This window comes from Chanos chanos, chromosome 4, assembly GCF_902362185.1.
Source record: "Chanos chanos chromosome 4, fChaCha1.1, whole genome shotgun sequence".
NCBI classification, from domain to species: domain Eukaryota; kingdom Metazoa; phylum Chordata; class Actinopteri; order Gonorynchiformes; family Chanidae; genus Chanos; species Chanos chanos.
This window is the reverse complement of record NC_044498.1, coordinates 20296065-20310569: the sequence shown is the minus strand read 5'-3', so window position 1 is coordinate 20310569 and position 14505 is coordinate 20296065. Positions and strand designations below refer to the sequence as shown.

The 14505-nt window shown below is 38.3% G+C and overlaps 2 protein-coding genes across 3 annotated transcripts; both read right to left on the bottom strand.

Annotated features, from left to right (window-relative positions):
* Positions 1–1803: 1803 nt before the first annotated feature.
* LOC115809135 (aldo-keto reductase family 1 member D1) lies at positions 1804–7481 on the bottom strand. Of its 2 annotated transcripts, XM_030770665.1 has the most exons (9): positions 7371–7481; positions 6652–6819; positions 6443–6559; positions 5895–5972; positions 5135–5257; positions 4599–4708; positions 3911–4076; positions 2709–2791; positions 1804–2622 (listed from the first exon to the last, which is right to left on the bottom strand). In XM_030770665.1, the coding sequence occupies exons 1-9, from the start codon at positions 7467–7469 to the stop codon at positions 2580–2582; spliced, it is 987 nt and encodes a 328-aa protein (XP_030626525.1). In that variant the 5' UTR covers positions 7470–7481; the 3' UTR covers positions 1804–2579. The 2 variants fall into 2 exon arrangements, with proteins under 2 accessions (XP_030626525.1, XP_030626526.1); XM_030770666.1 differs by lacking the exon at positions 5135–5257.
* A 1328-nt stretch (positions 7482–8809) lies between these two features.
* On the bottom strand, positions 8810–13356 carry ccdc77 (coiled-coil domain containing 77). The gene is made up of 11 exons (XM_030772799.1): positions 13312–13356; positions 12815–12986; positions 12146–12292; positions 11953–12045; positions 11778–11859; positions 11272–11348; positions 10799–10947; positions 10337–10580; positions 9785–9910; positions 9352–9504; positions 8810–8956 (listed from the first exon to the last, which is right to left on the bottom strand). The coding sequence occupies exons 1-11, from the start codon at positions 13347–13349 to the stop codon at positions 8810–8812; spliced, it is 1428 nt and encodes a 475-aa protein (XP_030628659.1). The 5' UTR covers positions 13350–13356.
* Between the last annotated feature and the right edge of the window lie 1149 nt (positions 13357–14505).

Sequence of the window (14505 nt, the reverse complement as noted above, 5' to 3'; positions counted from 1 at the left end):
ATTATAAAAATTGCATACAACTTGAAATCCCACTTTCCAAGGTTTATACGCAAAATGTGCAGTCATTGCTCAGCCTATGGTGTAGTTGGTGAATGATTCAGATAAAGCACCAACTGTATCTGTCAAAGCAGCTCTTATTTTCTGACAAATGCATGAGGATAAGGTGAAGTAAACTCTACCTGGAGGAAATTACAGCTTATGTAGTTCCATGATAACCATGACTGGATCCACAGAGCATGTGACACCATCCAGTGGTTTGTGATTGGTTTGATCAGAAGAATAATACACAAGTCCTTTGATAAAGACAACTCTAAGAGTTTGGAAAATCAGTCTATAGAGATGGGGAACAGAAATACAGGGGTATTTGATACCAGTTGGGCCAATTTACCAGAATGGGCAAAAGTTTCCATATTCAATCATTTTCATGTCTGTATGAATTTAGATGCCATTTTAATGGCCCTTAGTATTAAATTATACAAGGACAAAACAAAACAAAACAGATCGATCTAACATATTTTTGTGTGTCTTTAAGCAGTGTATATAACTTTCCTGACTGCAACTCCTTCTCTTATTTTAATAAGAGACTGTAGAGTAATAGGTTATGTAAATCCAAACACTGTACGTCATGGATGACGCTGACTCGTTCACTGAGAAGAATCATAAACCCGTTAGCATATTTGGCAAAATATGCTCTGACCACTTACTGTTAAAAGTTGAGTCGGTTAAACTCACAACAAACGTTCAGTAAATATGGTTAACACACAGATATAGTTAACTCAGTGGGTATCTTTCAAGTCACCAATTTTATCATGTAATTTTACATGCAAATACTCACCCTTTTTGCTAATGAAAATCAAGTGTAAAAATTGAATTTCAAACAGCACAGTCTCATGTCCTCACAGAGAGTTCGAGACTGTACATGTTCAGTGGCAGCTGGTGAGCAAGAAACAGAGAAGGAACAAACCTCCCCTTTACATCTGTCATTGACTGCAACCTGTTCCCGTTAATCCGCGTTGATTAGCAATAAAACTAACGATTTGCAGGATAATGATTACCAACGTCATTTTGTGATAGAGTTACAGTTTTTTGCACACTAGTTGAGGCCTGAGTGCTAAACTTTATTGTGCAGTGAACTCAATACTGATGCATAAAACATCTGTTTTTTTCTTAACCTAAATGTTTATTCTCTGAAATTGAGATCGATTTCAATAACTTTACTTCCGTTAAACACATCAAAGCTACAATGTAAAACACACTGAGGGATTACTTTTCCCGTATGTATTTAGATAACTGCCATACTTGTTAAACAATTTCTTGTTGTAGCTCTCGCTGTAGCACACAAGCTTCTGACAATCAACTGTGTTTCGCGAGCATTTAAACGGCAGAATCTTGCAAATCAGACGAGCGCATTTGGCATTAATGACGTCGGTTAGATAGCGAAAAGCACAAGTGTCCACAACGTAGAAGAACGTGTGGGTATAACAAATGCAACACAGTTCAGCAAAGACAAATGATAGGCTACTATCACGAAATGACACTGATAATCATTTACTCTATATACGCAGTTCGCGTTACTTATTCTGTGAATCGTTAGTTTAATTGTTAATCAAGACGGATTAACGGAAACAAACTGAAACTAATGATAGATTTAAAGGTGAGGTTTGTTTCCCCCTGCTTCCAGCTCACCAGCCGCCACCGTATGTCATCGACCCCAAACAACGAGAGTGACCTAATCTACAGACTAAAATGTTGAAAAGGTATACACATGTGTGTGTATATATATATATATACACAATACAATGCTGATTTCTTTTCTGTTTATTTATGAGAGAGCATCCAGTACTTTCCCAACCCCTTAGGAGCTTAGGAATTCCATAGGTCTTACTTCATGGGCCAAGATACCTGTAACTTTATTTTTTGGGTGGGGGGACCCAGAACATAACACGATGTTCCCTAAATGAGATTTGAATGTAAAAATGGGAAAGACCGATTTCTGATGCATTCACACAAATCAGAGTCCAAACAATATGAACACGGCCACACGTGTCTTGCTAGCTCAAGAGTGGTGTGTTCAGTTTTTTATAATCTGAAGTGGCAACAGGAAAAAAGCATGCTAGAAACATATCTGCAGTTCTCGAGCTGCTGACTACTCTCTACCATGTGCTTTTATCTGTACTCTAAGAAATTGAACCAGACACCAAGATTTTCTGCATCAGTGTGAAGCATATGTTACTCCAAGGAGAAAATTCACTGGAATCTAGAATTCTAGGAATTCAGTGAATGGTTACAATGTGGCCTGTTCCCAGTCAGCTGTGAGGTACAGCCATCTAATGGTCATTTATTTGGTTGACATATTGTCTACCCCAAACCACATCTGGTCAGTTTTATCACGTCATGTTTTTCCTCCTGTTTTAATGTTCGTTTCTGGAAAAAATATCATAGCAGCTGAAGGAGAAATACTTATATAAAATAAAGATTTACAATATTTTAGAATCATGGCAGAAAGGTGGGTCTCAGAGCAGCTGTGTATAATCTAGTTATAATGAGCACTTCAAATCTTCAGAGGTTCACATCAGGGATTAGTACTCATCGTGAAAAGGATATTCAGGATGGTCACTCCACCTGTTTGAAAAGAGAAAACTACGTTAAAACACAAACAAAAGAGGTGAATGAACAGGTCAGGTCTTACAGTCAGAACTAACACTTACATGAGCAGCTCCACAAATCTGATGTTTTTGTTCAATCCTTCAATGGCTCTCATTTCCTCATCAGTTAGAGAGAAGTCAAATATCTGTGAGAAAGGAAAAGAATGAATGTCCAAAATCTCAAAAAGCACCTGACCTTACACTTGAAACCTTTGAGATAAGAAGTTTTCACTAAAGGAATTCTGGGGAGTGCAGAACAGTGCTTGGAAAAGAATTGAAACATGTTACAGCAAGTTTTATTTTTTGCATTTTCTTTCACCCTGAGAGAAAAATAAGCACGTCTTTGGTATTCATGGCGAGAGTGAGTTATGTTTTCTATTCATGTATGTGCTTGCTTCAGAACTAGCCTGTTTATCTGACACTGGCATCAATAGTGCCATTGTCAGAAAGGGGACAGTACCCAAACGAGAGGCAGAGAAGCACACTCAACCAAAATCACAGGATGAGATAGTGTGCCCACCTACCAGAGCCTGAATATTAATCAGTTCTGATGCTATCATATAAAAGATGTACAAACCAAATCACAATTTTCCCTGACTAATGTTCCAATCAACTCTACCACTTGTCTGGTGATTACAACTCAGTTATACTTGGCTCAGACTCTGATGTAATAAGGTGTCATTTAGTGACAGCATATTGCACATATATGTTCACAGGTAGCTATGAAATACCTATGTAATACCACATTATACTTTCATCGTTTTGATACACCTTGAATATAAGGTTTGACAGAATATACTACCACCACTGAATGTGATTTGCATTACAACAATGAGAATCACACCATAACATTTATCATAGGGTTAACAGATTGATCTTAGTTATTGTTAAGCTTACGGTAATACTTTCATTCCAATTATATCTATGATACAACAGTATTTTAAAAAGAAATTGCATAAAATTGGATTAGTAAAGAATTTTGAAGTTATCAGATTAATGTGTTGTACATTAATCTACAATAAAATCTCTCCTCTCATCAGTGAGCAATAACCCAATCACAAAATCCTGCCAACAGTTTTTACTTTTTGTTGTTAAACTGTTCTCCACAGTTTTTACTGTGTACCTGTTATGACTCTTAACAGACATAGGCTGAGCATGTAATGTGAGCTTTTGGAGTGTAAATACCTACTTCATCAATAGTGGTAAAAACAGCTAAAAAAAATAGCAGAGGCCGCAGTTTTTCACTGATGAATACAGACGCTGACCTGGAAGTTCTCCTTTATGCGTTTCGGACTGAAACTCTTGGGGATGACCACCACCCCCCGTTGTACATTGAAGCGCAAGGCCACCTGAGCTGAGTTCTTATTGTACTTCTTTCCTATGGACACTAGGACCTCATCCTCCAACAAAGGAGGACATTTCAAGTTTACCCTAGAAAGAAGACGAATTACACATTTATGTAACAAATAAACAATTACCCACTGTCTATGTTGTTGTTGTTGTTGTTGTTTTCACTTTGTTTTACAACAGTGTCTTCACAATATAGCCAGAGTTAGCAGTCCTAAACCAAAAAAAGGAATTAATGCTGATAATTAATAACACTCCATTGAAACCATTAATATCAAAGTGTTCACACTTCTCCTGACCCATCACCTGTTAATTAAGGGGCTGGGGGGGGGGGGGGGGGGGGGTGCTAGTATTACAATATTAAAATTATGGTTGTGTAGAAACCACTTCCCATTAACCATTTCTCCAGGATAAAAACACAGGCTTCCATATTTGATTGAAGCTACTGGTTCAAATTAGGTAAATTATCTGTTGTCACTCAAAGGATGTCACCAAAAAATATATCTTGCTGTAGATGTAACTTGTTGTATAAGCTCGTAATTTAAATAATTGCAAAGGACTGTTTTTAATGTTTTCTGTTCACAAAATTCCATGAGTGAGTAGTACCATGAGGCATCTCGAGATGTTCCAAGGGGACTATATCCCACGACCACGATGTCATTCTCTCGGCAGTAATTCAGTAATTTAGGCTGGGTAAAATACGGATGACATTCAATCTGTAGTGACAAAAGTTTCGACAGGATAGATTATAGTCTGATATGCAAAACTGTAGCTTAATCCTCACATTTTAAAGAAAGCTCTTCACCAAAACATGCACGAGCACATTAAATCAAAGATAATAAAAGGCTCATTGAAAATGCCCTTGATTATAAATGAAATGTAACAAATGCACAGCATGCGTGGGGAAACGTCACAGCTTCATCATATGATTCATACATTACATTCAGATTTCTGTTTCCACCAATCCATCTATTTACCTCTATTTACCCTCACAGAAAATAAACGGGGCTTCAGAGGATACTAGATAATGGACTTGGGAAAACTAAATTAAGACTGAAATTAAAAATAAAGGTCTGAGAAAATACAGATTTCAGCATCGCATGATCCTCTAGTATGTGAATACTAGAGTATGTGAATCATACCTGATTGGAGACAGGTCTGTGCTTCAGGCCTGGTTTTTTCAGAATCAGCTCTATCTGCCTACGATTAAAGTTTGACAAGCCAAGAGACTTTGTCAGCCCGGCGTCTTTGCATGCCTCCAGTGCCTGTTGACATTGAAGATAAAACAAGCAGTTGTGGCTTTCAGTCAATACAATGTGAAGGTCAACATGCCATATTTGTCTGTTTTACTGAACTGTATATTTAGCAATGTTCTCTTCGTATTGCTTTGGCCTTGACACTTATCTTCTTCCTTAATTAAGGCTGAACACCTTGTTCAATGCTATGGCCTGCTAAACAATTTAGCTGAGAGTTAGAAATGTTTGACACAGGAATTTGGCTTCCTAAATGTGTTTTTATCGTTTCAGTGTTATCACTTTAAGATGACAACAATATTTTTTTAAAGGATTTTCTCTTACATGATGCAAAAGTGTGAGCCAGGATATAGTAATGGAAAATTCGGGTGATCTCAGTGTCATTTCAGCAAATTTGATGACACTGAACGAATGCTGAAAGAAGCTAACAGACCATCATCCTGGCAACTTGAGCAATATGTGTTCCTGGTCTCTCGTAAGTACAACACTGCACATGGTTGATAAGTATAGCCAGTGATACAGTTTAACAAGAAATATCATACTTAATACAGACTAGAACTCAAATCAGCACCCTCTGAATTCACCAGCATACGACAGAGTAAAAGTCAGGTTAAGTTTTGAAAACAAATTATGAGCAGAACATACAAACCTCCCAAGTGGCACAGAGATCTGTATCGTGGTAGATGTACTTGCCATTCTCGTCTTTAGGGTAGAAGTCATCACCTGGCTAAAACGGGTCAGCATCAGCTATAGTACAGCATATTACTTTCTTATTATGTCTACTGTTCTTCTGTTCATTGCTTTGCTGGACTTCTATAAACAGTTTCACTGTTAAGAGATCATTTTTAGCATCGACTAAGTAAATCTATCAATACCTAAATGTTATTTTGTATTATGCTATACTACCAAGCTGTTTCCTAAATTGTGTGTGTGGATTCTCACATTAAAACACATGACATTTAATCTACTGCAACAACAGAGCCTTCAGTCTGAACATGAGCTTTGTCTCTCTTCATGCTGCTGAATAGGTTTACAGAGGACCCAAGGCAGTAGTGTAACTTATCTGTTACTGTCAGAGAAGTTTGTGTAATTTTCTGAAACTTGATCTCACAACACTGTTACATAGGCTTACCCTTTATAACACGTAAATGTTCAAGACAAGTGTGAAAGCGACTCTGTCCACATCAGTTCATTTACCTTGAAGGCTGCAGGAAACTCAATTATGTACAGATCCACATAGTCCAGCCCTAATGTCTTAAGGGTTTTCTCTAAAGCTGGTCTAACCAGCTCTGGAGGATGAAATGTACTCCACAGCTGAGAGAGGAAGAGGGAAAGACAGCAGTAAAGATTCAGCACACAATAACAGAACGTAACAGCACATACTGAAGGAAGCACTCTCGCTGTACCTTCCCACAGTAAAAGATGTCTTCTCTCTTAACAGTTCCATCTGCTATTTTTTCTCGAATAGCCCGTCCAACTTCATGCTCGTTGAAATACACCAGTGCTCCGTCAAAATGTCTGTAGCCAACATCAATCGCCAACTTCACTGACTCATAAGCAGTGCCTTTGGGGGTCTGTTGGAAACAGTGATAAATAAACAGTATGATAAATGAGTAGATTTACACTGTACGTACAGAAATCTATTGACCAACAAAATCTGGGCAGGACAAGTATGTGGCGTCTGCAAATGAAGGAAAGACGAAAAACCCATAAGGTAGAAGAAGTCACACGTCAAAATGCCTTTTTTCTCTGCTTGTCACATCTCAGAGGCATAAACCTGACATTTCTTTTACAATCATGCACAACTCATTTCCTAAACTTGAAAATGATATGACCGTAAGTTGTTTGCATATCTATATATTTGTTTGAACACTCTGCATGCTGCATGAAGTCAGCTGAAAGGATTTGAGATCATATTTGAGCCCCTTGCTCTATCTATATTTTTTAATGGTGTGTAGCAAACCAAAATACTGAAAATACCAACAATCTAAAAAATTAGTTTGTGCACAGAAAAAAAAAATTGGTTTGTGTAAATTAATGCTATTCGCTACACCGGTAAAACAAAAACAAGTAACGCAGGTTAATGTAATGTACAAGTAATGTAAGGTGTCAGCGTTTGTCTTACTGTCCGTGGGTCGCCATAGGTCCCTAATCCAATAAGGGGAATTTTATTCCCATCATTCAAAGGTATAGAGTGGTTCTCTGAACTCAGGGTCTTATTCATCTCTGCTCTGGTGTGGAGGATTCACTAAACTCAGGACTTTTACACCATGTTAATGGATAATCTATTGGATACCTTTGCTCCTCAGCCATTTACTCAGTGTGGCTTTGATTCTCAGATATTACTGATAACTCAGTGGGTCAAAGGTCTATTTTCTATACAGTTGATTTTATTAAAATGTGTCTGAATTTTTACCACTGAATTATCAAGTCAAACAACAGTGGTCATATCTTGTTGGCTCTATTTGTTTGTATTCGTGGTTGCATCATAGTTGAAAATATTGATTTTGATCTTACTATATGTATTATCTGCACTCTTCCTCAGTGTGACAAAAGGGATGGAGAAATATGGTTAAGGTAGAACACAAGCACAAATCAAACGCCCGGTTTTGTAAAAAAAAAAAAAAAAAGATTTATCTGGACATTACACATGCAAGTGACATCTTATAATGTCAGATTTTTAGAAAATAAACACTCATTTGCTCAACAAATAACTATGACCCATATACCGTACACCCTCTAACACACTGCATTAAATATTAAAAAAAAAAAAAAGTCTGCTATTGTTCTAGAAGTATCCATGAAAGACTGATTGATGACGTTTAACAAAAGCACACAAAAATGAGAGATTGTAGTATGAATTCTGGATAACCACAGCATAATCCGTCTGAACTCAAATGTTGCACTTTTGTGCACCTTTTCAGCTATGTAGGTAACTACAAAGTCAACCAGACTAGTATTGATACAATTTCTAAGATATTAATGGAGTCCAACGTTTGGGTAACATAAGCAACATAAAAAACATGAAGTGAAGAATGAGTATTATGCAATTTCAGATGCTGGTAATGTCAAATTCATGGCACTGTTACATATGAAATGAATGTCACATCAGTTGAATCATAAGCCACAAACACGACTTCTTAGACCTCTCTCTCTAACACAGCAACATAAAACATTTTCAAATTGGAATTGAAGCCAAAGTTTTTTGTTTTGTTTTTTTAAGACAGGCTGTTTGACTGACAGTGAATGAGCTGCTAAGTGATCGCAGCTGTAAAGTGCAGCTTGAGGGAGTTCCAAAACTGCAAGCAGGCAACAAGCAAACTCTTCACCAATAGCAATGGTGCAGCTGAGACATGCATGCACGTAGCAACAGACAGCGTAGGGCGACCATTTTCTTTTGAAATTTTCCTTTAATTATTCACATAATTGTTATGAAAACAGGAACATTAAAAACTGGCCCATACAGCACATGTTAGAGAGACATCAGCTTCAGAGAAAGTTGGTAACACACTGAGAAATACACAGGCACTTAATATCATTAAAGCTTCAGTTTTAGCTACAGCTTCAGCCATATCTTAATTCATTCTCCAGCCCATAGATCTTTGCTTTCAAAGTCTTCAGCTCTCCCAGGACCTTCTTAGTGTGGGCGTTGGTCTGTCTGACTTCATGGAGAATGGCCAGGTCTTGGTCTGGCCCCACATTCAGTGTCACCTGGAAAATGAAAGGCTTTAAGATCAATAACTGCACATATATGAGAGCCACAGTGACATTTTGTGAAGAACATTAAAAACTTCATCATAGTTCATCTTGTAGTCAGCTTTGTTTTCAGGTGTCCAGTATTTTAGTTCCACCATCAACTATAGTAAGTCAAAAATTCCTACAATTCTTTACTAAATAAAGATAATTGTGGAATAAATGCTGGGAGAAAGTAATACATGTGTGGCAATTGCTACATGCATTCTTTTCTACTCTTTTACAGTGTTTTTACGTCTATATGCACACTATTATTTCTATAATGTTTCTTTTTCTCACACTACTTCAGCATAGCTCTTTTTAATCAATGGCCAAGAAATAAGCACATTCCACAAAAAAAGGTCATCACTCACTTTAAAGATCTGTTTCTCCAAATCTTTCAGTTTCTGGCGAAGATATTTGATGTCAGTCTTAAAGCCTTCCACTTCCAGAGCACGTCTCTTCTCTAAAGCCTCATAACGCTGTGTCATGAGCCGAAGACGGTTCGCCATTTTCTCTGAACGCTCCTGTGGAACGTTACACAAACACACATACACTACTGTGGCTACAAGGACAACAAAGGGGAGATATCTATGTATATATACATACATATACATGCATAGAATTCACTGAGAAATTCAAGAATAAAGAAACAGTCAGAGAGCTACGGTACTTGGGGAGTTCTTGAAAGTTTTCACCAGTCCATTTTGAATGTGGAACAGGGGCGTAGGAGTGTAATTTAAAAGGAACTGTTGGATTGCGAAGTGGGTGTGCTAAGCTGAGACAGATGTGGTTTGAGAGAAACACCTTGAAGATCTCACGGCCCACGTCTCCCTCCTCTCTGATCTGGGTGAGGTCAGTCTCCAGCCCAATGCACTGTTCTCTGTACATGTCAGCCAGCTTATGGGCCTGCTTCAGCTCCTCTTCCAGTGCCTGAACATCAGACGTCACATTATTACATGAAAACAGTTACCACGTTAATACTGTGGCACTCTTCTCAGTCAAGTTTAATCAATGTGAGTTATGTCCCGAAATTGGATCTGTTACATAAAAAAGAACGCAAATTTCAACGCAAATTTTGACATAATGAGCCACTACCTGTAGAACACCTCTTTGCGATTTACACAATATATAAATACAGTTAGTATTAAAGGTGGGGTACATAAAAAAGAAGCATAGACCCTAAAATATAACCCTTCTTTTGGACACTTATTCTATGCCTGCACTGTTATCTTTAATGGCATGCTGTCAGTGTACAGTGAACAAAAGGTGTAAAACTAAATGACACATATTTTAGAAAAACAAACAGGCAAAAAAACCCCTTTGTTTTAAGAGAGTAACTTTTGCCTCTGGGTCTACCTTGATCTCCTCTCGATGTGCCTGACAGGGCTCTGAGATGTGTTGGGTGAGGGGCAGGGAAGGCGTCAGGCTCGGCTGGAAGTGAGAACCACGGGCTTCCCTCAGTTTGTCCTGATAAGAGTCCAGCTTTCTCAGCAGTTCATCCTTCTCTGTCATCCAGTTTTTCTCCTGAACACGATTGTCAAACTTCAGCTGCAGAAAGTCCCTGGTGCTCTCGTAGAGCAGGTTCTGAGTACGCTGAAGCCTGAGGAAAAATTGATGAAAAATGGAGATTACAGATCATGTTCTGATGGAAACATAGAATCTTTGTTTAAGTTCCAAGTCACACAGGAATATCTCAATGCCAAAAAAAAAAATCAAATGAACTCACTGTTACATTGTACTGATGAACAAAGAAACCTTTAGATAATGAACGATAGATACATACAGAGAAGATAAGAGAAAGGGAACAGTTGGACCCACTTATCAGTGAGGGCAGTAATTTTCTCCTGGTCTCTCTGGTGCTGGTTCTGACCTTCCTCTAAGTAAATGCGCCTGTCCTCCAGCAGAGACTCCACCTGCTCTTTAGCCAGTCGCGTCTGCTCCTCCATCTGAGCCTGCAGTGCTTCCACCTGAACACAGAGAAAGTTACGTGGAAAAAAAAAAAATATATATATATATATATATATATATATATATATATATAAATAAAATGAGGCACACATTATTTGAAAGCTGTTTGACATGCTTTCAATCAACTTAGAAAAATTTAGGTGATGGGATGGCCTGACACTTTCCTGTCTTTTTTTTCCCCCACACATAATTTTTTTTTCCTTTTGACTGATGTGACTTTAAGGGTTAAAGGGCATAAGGATGTATTTGGACAGATTTACTGCTCTTGCCACTGGTCCTCAACTGGGAGTTGGCTACACACTGCAAACTGTGAGAATACACACCTGTAACAGTAGCGTCTGTTTATCTTTCTGGGTCTCTGCATCCTTCAGTCCATCTTTGGATTGTCTCCTGCTGCCTTCTATGCCAGACACAAAATCCAAAGTTTGATCAAAGATCTTCAGTTAGCTTTAAAATGTTGAACCTCCAACAGTTACCATAGTGTAAAGCAACAGTGATACAGCACAGGTTTTAACTAAAGTGGATGTCACATGGTTACTGGTCAGTATGCAAATACACTTGGTCAAGAGATATCTTGAGCAGTTATGTCAAAAATATGGCCAAACCTGTGAATCATTATGCCCTTCAACTGAAATCACAGTCAGTCTCCTCTGACATGAGTACTGGGTTTAATGTTTAAAGCGAGACATGAATGAGGACCCAGAGTAATGAGTGGGTTGAAATTTCTATTTACAAAGCCAAAATATCGACTCAAAGTCCCTTAGTTTAGAATTAGTCAATTTCTCTGCCTTTCTCAGAGATTAAACAAGGTGTGAAAGGAAAGTCAAACCTCTGGCCGACACCAGTCTGAATTTTTGTGGCTTTTGATTCTCTTGCTGTTTGGAGTGGAGCTTTTTCTGAGGAATGGAGACCTGGGAAAAATAAACCCCCAAATCAGCTTTTATATTCTATCTTTGTTCTATGCCAACTATGTCAAATCAAAGTAGAATAAAATATCGTCTCACTTTGTGAGGAGGCTCTCGATGAAAATAGGTGATCTCGCCAACATCTGGACCTAACAGAGACAGAAGGTGCTGGATCTTTTTCCTGTCCTCCAGCTCCCTATACAACAGATTGGTTGTTTATTCAAATTTTGTACTATGGTAGTAGCATTTTACATGTGACACGGGAGGAGACGGCTCTGTGATCTGAGAGGACCTGCCTGATTTTGAGTCGGTCATTTTCGGCGTAGAGCCGCAACGCCTGTTCTCTCTCCTGGAGGAGACAGATCTGCATGTCGCTCAATGCCCTCTGAAGCTCTGAGATCTCCTCCTCACGCTGTCGCACCTCCCACTGGAGTTTACTCTGCACAAACACATCAACACACTTCTTCAGATCCTATGACATTTATTTCATTAATATTTGGAATTTTTTTGTTCTTCAGAGGTCAAATTTCTCCGTTTTCATCATTTGTCTTTTTCTGTCCTGATTCACACTAAATACTAAATACTGTTCTGTTTTCTGTTTACAATACAACAGACACAAAAAACTGGGCAAGCTGCCCAATGATTGATTTGTTTGGCTTTTTGTAAATCACCTTCTCACTAAGCTCAGTTCATACCACAATTTAAAAGTGTCAGCAATCCTTTGTCTTCCCTCCTTTCAAACCGCAGTGAAGCAGGAAGCAAAAAACTGTTTCACAAAGACTGGAAAAGTTCACAGCCTACCCATTTTAGGGAATAAATGACATGTTTGTCAATGGCTTTAATCGTTTTGGATGATCATGAAAGAAATACAGAAACACACAGCGAAGAGCAGTGAATGAGGGTACCGTTTGAGAGTTAAAAAGTAAAAGTCTACCCATGCCTCCGGCACCTGTCAGCTCACCTGGTCAGCCATAGCACTTTTGTATTTCTCTAGCATCTGAAGCAGGCTGTCGTGCTCCTCATCAAACTGGGCCACTTTCTGCCTGTAAAACTCCAGCAGCTCTCGAGACGGCCGCAGGCAGGCCAGCCGCTCTTGGATGGGTGGCAGGGGAGACTCTGCTTGTTTTTCGGGACTGTGGGACATTGACAAAAACAAAGAAACCACTTAAGGCCCCACACTGTATTTTCAGTATGGCTATAAGACCAATGCGCAAATGTACTGACTGACCCAAAGAATTCAGTTTTAGCATGATTTGATGACACTTTTACTGTTAACAATGACACAAGGAGACACTGCAGAAATCTGTGGCTTCAATGAGCATGCAAAGTACAAATTTCCATTGCAGTGTGAATGATGAAAAAATTTAAACAAAAAAAGTGATTGCAAGAAGATTTGAATTGGAGGAAAACTGCAGGATCTTCCGCACAGCTCCTTTTTTTCGTGACAGAAAATTTTACCTTTCTGTAACATGGTCCCTTGTAGGAGGGGAATCCATTGTACTTTCACCTAAAACAAAATGAACAGATTTACCCTTCATTTGTTGTTTTACTTAAAGAACTGACTCATTTTGATGAAGCTGAATGTTAAATATTGAGCAGTTTATTAAACCTAAACCCTCAAGTGGTGCCTTCAGATAAGTTTAGGTACACTGTTAATGTTTTCTTCAACGGGTGTGGAAGCATAGGTTTCTCTCCCGCTCATAGCTTAAGCAGTAAACATAATCTTATTACATTGTGGAAATACGCAGCATTGCCATTGATAGAGCTGCAAGTAGAACACAATAAAAGGGGAAAGAATTGTGTGGTAGAATTTTAAGTTTTTCAATAAAATTAATAATTATGGGAATCCCGAGTGAAAAACCTTAACAGACCTTCAGGCAAAACTGTCAAATCTGTGTCTAAACTGCACAAAAAGGTGTCAGTTTCATGGTAAAAGGTCTAAGGATTCCAAAGAGAACTCGGGCAGCTTTAACAGGGAGTTACTAAAGTGCATATCCAATTTATAAACAATGGCCAATAAAATCTTTCTTATACTATCCTTCTCGATGGTTAGCGTTGTTGTGGCGACCTTCTTTTCGTAAATTGGAATCAGGATGCAGTAAGTCACTTTTAAAGGTTAACGATGTGATGATATAACTCAACACTGCCCTCTAGTCACAGAAACGGGAAACAACAACTTACTGTTGAGAAGGGGGCTGGTCAACAGGGTGGGAAATTTGAACGTTAGAACTCAAACGTAACAGGTTTATGAAACTACGAAGTTCTTAATTTATGACAAATTCTTTAGTAATTAGCTATAAATATAATTTGAAACATCTCTTTAACTGAGTCAACGTTTAATATGTATGAATGTATGTTTTTTTGTACGATAACAGTACAAATGCGAAAATGCTGGTGATGTGACATCGTTGAAACTCTGCATAGGTAGTTCAACATAACCAGGTTTTACTAATTGGAATCAACGCTGACTGAACACAAGGTTATCATTCCTCTTATGCCAAGTAAAACTTGAAGCTTTCATAGCTCGCTTCATTCATAAGCGGTATTTTACATAATGAGATTTATCGGTATTACCTTTATTTTGTCCGAAAATTCGTAGCAGAGAAACACATCAACTGCGCAAACTTAGCAACAATGACGCCTTTCCTCGCT

What these genes read in the sequence shown, in the direction of transcription:
- LOC115809135 (XM_030770665.1), bottom strand. Translation starts at nt 7,469, where the DNA reads ATGAATAAGACCCTGAGTTCAGAGAACCACTCTATACCTTTGAATGAT. An exon ending in ATCTCTGTGCCACTTGGGAG is followed by an intron (nt 5,258 to 5,894) that starts GTTTGTATGTTC and finishes CAATGTCAACAG; the next exon opens with GCACTGGAGGCATGCAAAGA. An exon ending in ACAGACCTGTCTCCAATCAG is followed by an intron (nt 4,709 to 5,134) that starts GTATGATTCACA and finishes TTGTCACTACAG; the next exon opens with ATTGAATGTCATCCGTATTT.
- ccdc77 (XM_030772799.1), bottom strand. Translation starts at nt 13,349, where the DNA reads ATGGATTCCCCTCCTACAAGGGACCATGTTACAGAAAG. An exon ending in AACAGACGCTACTGTTACAG is followed by an intron (nt 10,948 to 11,271) that starts GTGTGTATTCTC and finishes CTCTGTGTTCAG; the next exon opens with GTGGAAGCACTGCAGGCTCA. An exon ending in TGGGCCGTGAGATCTTCAAG is followed by an intron (nt 9,505 to 9,784) that starts GTGTTTCTCTCA and finishes AACGTTCCACAG; the next exon opens with GAGCGTTCAGAGAAAATGGC.